Here is a 10,060-nt window from a genome sequence, read left to right as displayed (position 1 = left end):
GGACCAGACTGTTGGCATGGAAACAGAACAGTCATGTGAGCCAAATAAAGCAGGGTTTTCTGCAGAGGGACACACTGGAGACAGAGCTGGAGGAATGCATTACATGTGTGGGGATTACAGTCGGCACACTACAAAACTGGACTGCTCCTGTAATCAGCTATAGCAGGATAACAGCTGTCACTGTTACCTGCCAGACTACAAACATTTAAATTCCCAGTAAAATAAGTTAGTAAGTCCACTCAAATGTTTCAAGTTGAGTTCAGCTTTGATGAACTTTGACACAGAAATTCACACTGCTGACAAATAAACCATCTTGATAGTGATGACTTGCAGGGAGCAGAGAATCTAAAATGTATGTTAGTTAAGTTATGTCATCTTTAAATCACTGTTACGTTGTACTGATTAACACTTTTATTCAGAATTTGCAAGCAACAATCATTTGTGAAACGTGACGTGATGATACAACTTGCAATTTGCATGTAAGAAAAACTAGTACAGGCCCCTCAGTGCCATTGTAGGCAGTGTACTGATGAGATGTGTCTCACTCACAGCTCCACGTTAAATAGATACATAAAACACTTTTTACTGAGTGCCATTACAATTTAACAAAAAGACAAAACAAAAACCCATTAACACTGACAAAACTTATGTGCAGCATCAAAGTTAGAGAACATAATCAACACAGTTGTTGATATCACGGTTTCTGACTTTATTTATTCTTTTACTCCTCCTTTGGTTCCATTTCTCTACTTGCAGAGAAGGAACAGTTTAATTTTATGCTAACATAAACTGTTATGGAAATACACATACAAAGAGATAAGATGATGCGCTACATCCGCTAATTCAAACCATTAAAGTGCAGACATAAAGTGTATGTTACTGCATTGATCATATGAGCTGCAAATGTGTTTTAAATTAAATACAAACAATGTGAACAAAATGGTTTTAAACAAGATTGGAGGAGTGGCTGCTGCATGAAGAACCAATCCAGTGGACGTTTGAAATCCAGACATGATGGAGACGTGGTACAAACAGAAGGCGTCATACAGAAATGGAAGTGGACATGAGGGTGCAAGGATTCAGCCAAATGCAAACCCGAATAAGGTAACAAATCTCACTCCCATTTTGGAGGTTGTTACGAGGCCCAATGTGTAGGATTTAGTGGCATCTAATGGTGAAGTTAAAGATTGCGACCGACTGAATACAGCTCAGCCTTCCAAGCGTGCTGGAGAAACTACAGTGGCAGTGAAATTAGCCAAAAGAAACACAAAAGGCCTTATTTAGAGCCAGTGTTTGGTTTGTCCGTTGTAGGCTATTGTACATATGGCGGTTCAACATGGCTCCCACTGTAAAATAAGGTAAGGTAATTCTAAGGTAACGAAAACAACTAATACACTAATAAAAACATAAATATTATATTGAATTTCTGCTAATAGATGTTCCCAATGTTATACACTGGACCTTTAAGGTATTAGGGAAGTAATAATCTTGATTAGATTAAATTCTTCCCAACTGTAAATAGTTGAATGGTGCATTTTGAGGATTATAGGTACCAAATGAATCCAAAAGACAATAATCAGAATATCTGATTTTAATCACATAATTACATCTCTTTAATTACAATAATCTGCAGCAGATTTTCAGTCACTTGTTAAGATCACATGCTGAATAGCAAACGGCTCAACCAGAGTTAAAATAGTAAAAACCCTTTCATTCTGATTTTTCTTCTACAATTATTGATTTGTTGTAGTTTGAGGGAACACCAGCAAGTTGTATTGCACTGACTCCCACAGTTGAGCAGCATGTCACTGCTGTCAAGGAAAAATAACACAAACTGCAAATATTTTAAGTCTTTTCACTGTCACTTGTGCAGTAATCGAGTTTCTTGATGCTTTAGCTCTTAAAACTTGTTGAATTAAAATGGTTTGGGTTTTTTTTCACTCCTTACAAAACTTCCCTTTTTGCAGATTGGCGTCATTTTGTCCCGACAGCAGCATCAGAAGGAAATCACAGGCATGCCAGAAGGCTTTCTGTAGGTCATTCTCGTTTTCTGAAATTAACCGTAACTAACATGAACTCTTGGCCCTCGTAGAAAACACGATAAGCCATGTGTATTACACAACAGTAGTTAGGATACTAAGACAAGGAGTACAGTCAGGATTGCTCTCAGTAGCATCATGAGACAGGAACATTAATCCAGAATCATGCAGTTATAGTCTGTCGCAGGAGCATCTCTCACAACAAATCAAGCAGGGATCAAACATGTCAACACTTTGCAGGAAATTACATAGCAGACACTGTATACATAACATATATTGTTACATAGAAAAATGTTATATAAATAGAAGATGTTGGGGGCAGCAGGGTCAGTGGGACACTCATTGCACCGGTTAAACTGTGAACCCTAACCCTATTCTGACCTCTGACCCCCTGACATGCAGTGTTGGGTGTGACGGTAATTCACTACCTTTGGCGGTAACAAGGAGTGTAACTAATTCAATTTTTAAAATGAATCACGCAATTACAATTACTGAAATTTCAGAAAGATAAACACAGCCACTTGATTTTCCAATTTGTGATATAACATCGCCCAACCTCAGTGACCCAAGACAGTTCAGGCAATGTGAGCTATTTTTTTTATTAACTAACTATTGTAGCCAGGCTTGGTTAAAATTAACATTCTGGTGGGTCTTTTTCTACTAAATCCTCCTGCCCACGAACCAAGACAGTAAGTGTAGTTTACAGGTAGGAACACTACTCGTTGCTGCCCTCTGGTAGTCAGGAGTAATAATAACTAGATACATTTGTCTCGTCCCACAGCGACACTAATATAATACAGCTGATAGTGTGCATTAATAAGAGAAATAAAGCAGACATTTAAAAGTAACGCAAAAGTTCCTTTCCCCAGTAACTAATTACTTGTATATGCAGTAATTGGTAGTCAAACACAGTCAAAATAAAAATACTTTTTAAAAACTGAAATTTAATTGTAGTTAAACATCTACAAGTCAATGAGAAGTGGGCAAACTCCATCTGCTGAGAAAGATCTTATAATACCATTGAAAGCTCTGGGTCAGGTGGGTCAAGGTCATTTTTTAAAGTGATTTGCCTTGTGACAGTACACACACGTATAAAACAATAAATACGTATTATTTTAAGTTTTCTTGTATTTTTTATATCAATAACCTATTTGTTATACTTTTTCAGTCATATTTTATACACATTTAAAACACTGTGTGAACATTATTTATTGACTGTGTGACCAACCAAAAAGCTGATGCTGATAAATAAAAAAATATAATATATTCAGGCTGGCCAGGAAACAGTGTAACAGATAGATGAGATTTGAACTCATTAAATTATCAGCATAGACCAAGCATTATAGCCTACCTAAAATCTGAATTCTACCTTTGGACAATCTTCAGGGAATGTGAGGGGAAAATACACTATTTCTAACCACTATTTGTTGACAATTATTTAGAAATCAACATCAATAAATCAATATATAATTTAAAACATGTGATTTAAAAGCAGCCACAATAAATCCTGTGACATCCACTACAGTCAGAAGCTGAGAGGGCAGTTACTGCTACTCTGCTAAGCTAGGCTAGTTTAGCTAAGGCTAGCTTGTTTGAACTTGTTAGAGGCTAGCTCTCTTGCTTAGCTGGCTGTTTCTCTGTGACAAAGTGCACAATGCACAATGTAAATGGGACAGAAGGTTCCTTAGAGAAATGCTTGTTCATGTGAACATACCCTCTTTAATAAACCAATAAATTACAAATTACAACACCAGAGTGCAGCAACTGTGGTTTGGTTTCCGTTTAGTTCAGTTTATAGTTCACTGCAAATTTTGCCTGCAGTTTCCCCACACATATTTCTATGGCATAATGTTTTTTATACAGTAAAACAGATGAAAAAAAAAATCAGATTTTGACAAAAAGCTGTGTTTTTCCTTTAAAAAAAACAAAACCACTGTAATTTCCTCTCATTGGATCTAAGGAGCCCAAACCATTGAAACAGCCGCAGAGGTCTGAGGGTGTCCGTACATCCATTTAGTGTTCCCTCTTTTTCAACCACAAATAAGTCAAATTCAGGAGCAAGACGCTCTCAGAAATGCCATTTAATTGTGACTTCAAAACCAAACTGTACATCTGAAAATCTTCCTACAACATATAAAGAAATGTTTCTCCTTCTTCTCAACACTGTAAAAAACCAGTTTAGTATGTCAGACCACTTGGCTGTGACAAATAAGTTATCTTATAAAACAAAACACTTTATCCACAAAATCATTTGTAATCCTGGAGGGCTACTTTAGATTAGGGGCTGCCAAAAATCCCCCAAAGGGCCCAGTTAGCCACTGTTTAAATATTTAAACTCTGAAGTGTATTTACTTGAAGACAAAAAAGCCACAAGCTTTCACTTGCTCTCAGAAAAGTACAAGGACCCTCTTACACTGAGGTTGGGCTTGTGATGCTGAATGTTAACACTTCTCCTTCTACTTAACACGGATTTGAACAGCTATCAGAAATTGGAGAGCAAAAGAGTGAGACATAACCAATAAAGATTGTAATGAAGTCTGGCTTGTGTGGCTCCCGGCAGGCAGCAGATTCATTCTAAGCGCTGACACAGGCTGCACAACAAAGTCAGGAGGTGATTATCTTACGACACTACGTGGCTTGTGATTTAGGAGTCATGTACTGTTTCAGCTGAGATCAAAGGCAAACAGCCCAGAGGCTTAACAAAGAACTGCTGATAACCCTGAGGAGGAAACACAAAGAGAGACTAAAACTCTCCAAATGAATACAATTTATTGTCTCTTTGACAAGGATATGCCACTGTCTGCAGTGGCCCGGATCGGTGGCCTTTGGAAAGTAAAGGTAATTCTTAAATCAACATTTTCATTTGAAACCCGAGACTGTGTAAACATACTTGGAGCTTCCTACTAACACCAACCTTCAATAGAGGAATAATTTTAATAAAACACACATGAGCTTCTAAATAAACCTCAATCTTCTCTCTGGGAAATGAGATTAACGTCCTTCTGATACACATTTTTTAACTCACACACACAGGCTGATAATCAGGCAAGTTCTTGGTAATTTATTTTTCAAACACTTATTAACTAATTAGCATCTGGAGTTCTCAAAGGAAACAGATCAGTAGTCTGTTTCAAGTGTTTAACATTTTTTGCATTACCTAATTCTACCCTGAAAGAACCAAGGCGATTTGCAGATTTTTCAGTCAGGCTTGAAAATATTTAAAATATTATTTGCATTTCAGTGAACCGCACACACAACACAAGTCGCGTTGTGCTTTCTTTTTTGCATCTGGGAGTTCCTAAGTCAGTGCAGGCAGGAGTGTTTAATAAATCCTCTGAACTGACACACATGAATCGTAATCCTGCAGTCCACTTTCTTAATCACCAAAACTTCTTTACTCAGTGTCACCAGGTTGTGATCTTTGCAGCCATGAAAGAGCAGCATCACACTGAAGAGCATTTGAAAAAGACCCAGAGGGAATTTCACAGCCTCCCATTTTCCACAAAATCAGCCTTTGAGACGACCAACAGGCATCTGCACGGCCACCTCTCTGTGCTCCGTGCAGGCGGTCCTCAACACATTTCACTGTGGGACCAAAAAGACCTGTGTCATGCTACGCAGCTGAGAGCAAAGCACACACAGAGGCCCGTGCCTCCAAAGTGACCAACCAAATCCACCATTGTTGGGGCTCATACTTGGCATCGACGGTCTGGTCGCGGGCTGACTGGAGCCGGAGCCTTTTTAGCATCTGTGCAGCCGAGGCAGGAAGGAAACAATGGACTAAAGAGGCGGCCAAGACCTTTCCGAAAGACGCTGTTGGAGAGGCTGTAGATGAGACAGTTACAAAAGCTGTTGCTGATCGCCAACCAGGTTGTGAGGAAGGATGCCACCTTGTGGTGATACAGCCCAGCGCTCTCCAGGAGGAAGTAGAGGATGTACGGCATCCACAGCACGTAGAAGACACTGGTGATACGGAACAGCACCATGGCGTAGCGTTTGTCTGGGCAGCCCTCGCACCGCTCCCCCCGTTCGCCTTTATCGCCCTCGGCCTGTGAGCTGAACCGGGCGTGACGCTGGGTGATCTCCCTCGTATGCTGCCTGCAGATCCTGAATATACTCCCGTAGGTAAAGCAGACGGTGAGTGCTGCTGGTGCGTAGAGGAGCCCCACAATGAAGGTGCTGAACCCTGGGTTGGTCTTCCAGGAGTCTGCGCACCACTGAAATATGTCCCCGTGGTAACCCGGCTTCCCCCAGCCAAAGAAGGATGGCAGGAAGATCGAAGCAGAGTAAACCCAGATGAGGACAATGCACATCCTCAGCCGGCATGGCGTCACCAAGGTGGCGTATGACAGCGGGCGGGTGATGGCTATGTAGCGGTCCACGCTGATGCACGCCAGCGAGGCCATGGAGACGCTCTTCAGCACAGAAACCATATACCCAAAGGCCTTGCAGGTGAGCTCTTCATTGAGGCCTCGGAGGTAGTGGAGAAGGGACAACGAGGGGACCAGGCAGCTGACGCCCACCAGCAGGTCGGCATAGGCCATAGTCTGGATGAAGTGGCTGGTAGTGTGGTGGTGCAGCAGTGGGGCACAATGGAAGACAAAGATCACCACCAGGTTGCCGGCAATGATGAGCACAGTGAGGAAGAGGATGACCACCACCTCCAGCACGCAGGTATCCAGGCTACGGGAGTAACCCACGGCGCCCAGCAGGCAGAACGGGGGAGAACCGCTTTGGTTCACATCGGAGGAAGAGTTCATGTTTGGACTGGAAGGGGGAGGGAGGAGGAGGGAGGAGGAGGGGGCGGTTTCAGCTCAACGCAGCTGTCATCCTGTCATCCAAGTCTCTTTTTTAATCCTGAAGTTGCTCGTCCCGTCTTCTGCCCCAAAAACAAAGCGTTCCTTCTGTTCTTCTTAAATCAGCATCTTTTCTCCCTCAGCGGGCAGGGAACCTGTCCTTAAAGCAGCAGTAATCCATCGGTGAATGCAAAATGCAGCCAGGCTCTACTGCTGCTGGGTGTGAAATATGTCCATGTGTGCAACCTCGAGAGGCAAAAAAAACTCCCCAACGTAGAGCAAGAGATGCCAGTCTGATGCTGCAGTGCAAACCGTCCTCCCCTCGCAGCTGTTTATCATATCCCCCCCCTCGACTGCAAATCCTGAGGTAAGCACTCTGCTCCGGCACGCAGCCACCGAAAAATCCAGGCATCCACTTCTGCCCTTTGTGTGCCAGCGAAGGAAAAGGGAGGGAAAAACAATGCCAAATTTCCCGGCAGCTCCGATGTTAACACTCCTCCACGCTGTCTCAGCAAACAAAAGCAAGAGTCCAAACAAGCAGCATCGGAGCTGGAAGTCTCAGCCTTGTGCTGTTGACTGGGAATGAACACACACACACACACACACTTTCTGACATACACATACACACACAGACACAGCGTCTTGAGCAAGAAGAGTCCTGAAGACAGACGAGCGCAGGCAGGCAAACATCCAGAGGTGATGGATAATGTCACTAGGATCTCCTCACTGTGAAGCTTCTAGTGCGGCTCAGAGGCAGCCGGCAGACTTCCAGTGCGTCTGTGTGAGTAAGGGAAGATAGTGTGTGTGTTTGTATGAGAGAGAGAGAGAGGAAGAAGAAAAGAGAGAGGGAGAGAGAGAAGAGAGAGAGAGGGAAGGGAGAGAGAGAGAGAGAGATGAGGGAGGTAGCGAGTAAACTGCCTCTCCTCTCTGCTGTAGTGGCAGTAGTGATGATGCAGCTCTGCCACTGCTACTTCCCTCTCCTCCCCCTGCTTGCTTGCTCATTCTCTCTCTCTCTCTTATGCACACACACTTGGGTGTTCCCTCCGCTCCTCTCTCTTATGCACACACACATTTTTCTCACATTTTCCCTTTCTGCTTGCTCCCTCTTGTCCAGCCTTCCCCCCCTTTCCTCTTTCACACACTCATTATGGCTCTCTCTCTTTCTCTCTCTCTCTCTCTCCCACTCTACTTCCTTTTCTTCTTCCCCTTTTCCCCCACTGTTACTGTATTTCAACTGTACAACACCTTTAATGTGACAACCTTTTTGGGTGACAATTGAAAAGTCAATGTTTTACTGTTACTATTGATATAAAAGTTTTTTGTGTTCTATCCACTTTGAAGATTTTTACCACACTTTCTCTCAATTTGTGAACAGACAGGATTGCGCTATCCCCTCCACTTTCACACCACTCTCTGCAGGAGCCCCGACCTACCAGTATCACTCCCTAACCCTTTGTTCACATAAGCTGCCTGAGCAGCGCGTGGCTCCTACAGCACTCAACAGCTGCATCTGGCACGCGTTGCATACCATACAATAAAAAACCTTGTTAACGTGTGAACGCATTCTGTCCACAGACACGCCAGAGAGCTTTTAATCTGAAACAGATACAGAATACATTTCTATTTTTTTTTCCATGTCCGTGAAAACTGTAGTGACAGGTGTATACGTTGCTGGTATGTCGATATGACTACAAACAGACCCTTTCCACGAACGACTTATGCAGGGAGTGTGACTGCTCTAATCTGTTAACATGGGCGCCGAAATAAAAAGCAAGACGTTCTGCCACACACACACACTGCTCAGGTAGGCAGTGTGAACCGGATGTAACGCAGCAACAGATATGTAATCCCGCTTGGCCTCCCCACTCATGGACTCTTTAGTGGCAGTGGATGGGAATTGAACCCACTTTAGTGACTTGACAAGACAGCTACATGAGATTAAACATTAATTATTTCCTGAAAACATTTTTAAAAGCATCCTTCATGAACAACTGGGTGATGCTGAGATGAAACTGCTGCAGTTTTGTTTTTGTTAATGTGAATATTATTGACATTTTCTACTTAGTTTTGTGTATGTAATTTTATGTGTAACAATTTGAGTTGTATATAGACATATGACATGCTTTGTTGTCCTCGTTTTTAGCTGTATATCCATTTCTGTCTTCCTGAAATTGTGAAATTGTTCTTATAACTATAATAGAAACTGAAAAATAGAGTCAAATTGCTTGTGTGTGTACTCATATTTGGCCAATAAAGCCGATTCTGAAAGATGGATGATACTGTACATTGATTGGGAGAGCATTTTCATCCAACATTTTATTTCCTTTTAGAAAATAAATAGTTTTATTACAGAATGATCATACCTCAGTAGATTCAGTAAATATTTTGTGGATGTATATCAGAGCCAATTTTTGTTCAGTTAACTGATTAATTAAAGTCCTGCTCCTGTTAAAATGGGACTGAAACTCGCTGCTGTATTTCCTCAGACCCTTTCCTTCCCTCTCCGTCTTCCTCAGATTCTTCCTCACTGTTTCTGTAACTGTACACCCCCCTCCATGTCTCTGCATCCTTCCATCCTCGTGTCCATGGACCCTCTCACTGCTCATTGAAGGAGGCCCCACCTCCGTCCACATCTAGCCAATAACCATCAAGTGGGTTTCCAGCTCCACAGAGACTGTTCACGCCCACCCACGTGCACACACACACCCTCCCCGGCAGGCTTCCCTCACGTACGAATTGTACCCATGCAAATGCAACGACACAGCAACACACACACGTGTTCAGAGACGCGGCGGGGGATGTTCACACACGTATATTCTTTTGATTAGGAGAGGAGAATTCCTGCAGCATCTAATGTAAGGAGGGAAGGATGAAAAGATGGAAGGAAGATAAAGGATGGAGAGAGGGAGAAATATTGAGCCGGTAAAGGTTTGGACAAGACTGGAAAAATACATGTGCATTTCTTTTTCTTTCATCTTTATCTGCAGCAGGTCTCTCTTTCTTTCCCTCTCTCTCTCTTTCTCCTCTCTCTCTCACACACACAACACACACACACAAACAACACACACACACACACACACACACACACAGCTCCCTTGCAGCTGTGAAAATGCAGCAGCATCAGCCAGATGCCACCTGCAATGACTGCCAGGGTGAAACAAACTACCACAGCAAGGCGAGGGCTGTGGTGTTGTGATAAACAAGGGTCAGTTCACACAAATTACA

The 10,060-nt window shown here is 42.6% G+C and overlaps 1 protein-coding gene across 1 annotated transcript; it reads right to left on the bottom strand.

The window, feature by feature from the left end:
* Window positions 1-1,571: 1,571 nt before the first annotated feature.
* On the bottom strand, window positions 1,572-7,636 carry LOC118325127 (probable G-protein coupled receptor 21). Its single transcript, XM_035657689.1, has one exon. It carries the CDS (start codon window positions 6,797-6,799, stop codon window positions 5,729-5,731), a length of 1,071 nt encoding a protein of 356 aa, XP_035513582.1. The 5' UTR covers window positions 6,800-7,636; the 3' UTR covers window positions 1,572-5,728.
* Between the last annotated feature and the right edge of the window lie 2,424 nt (window positions 7,637-10,060).

This window comes from Morone saxatilis, unplaced genomic scaffold (assembly GCF_004916995.1).
Source record: "Morone saxatilis isolate NCDOM2014 unplaced genomic scaffold, NCSU_SB_2.0 Contig16, whole genome shotgun sequence".
Taxonomy (NCBI): domain Eukaryota; kingdom Metazoa; phylum Chordata; class Actinopteri; family Moronidae; genus Morone; species Morone saxatilis.
This window is presented reverse-complemented; position numbering and strand designations above follow the sequence as displayed.

Excerpts from the sequence above, each read along its gene's own strand:
- LOC118325127 (XM_035657689.1), bottom strand. The coding sequence starts at position 6,799 with ATGAACTCTTCCTCCGATGTGAACCAAAGCGGTTCTCCCCCGTTCTGC.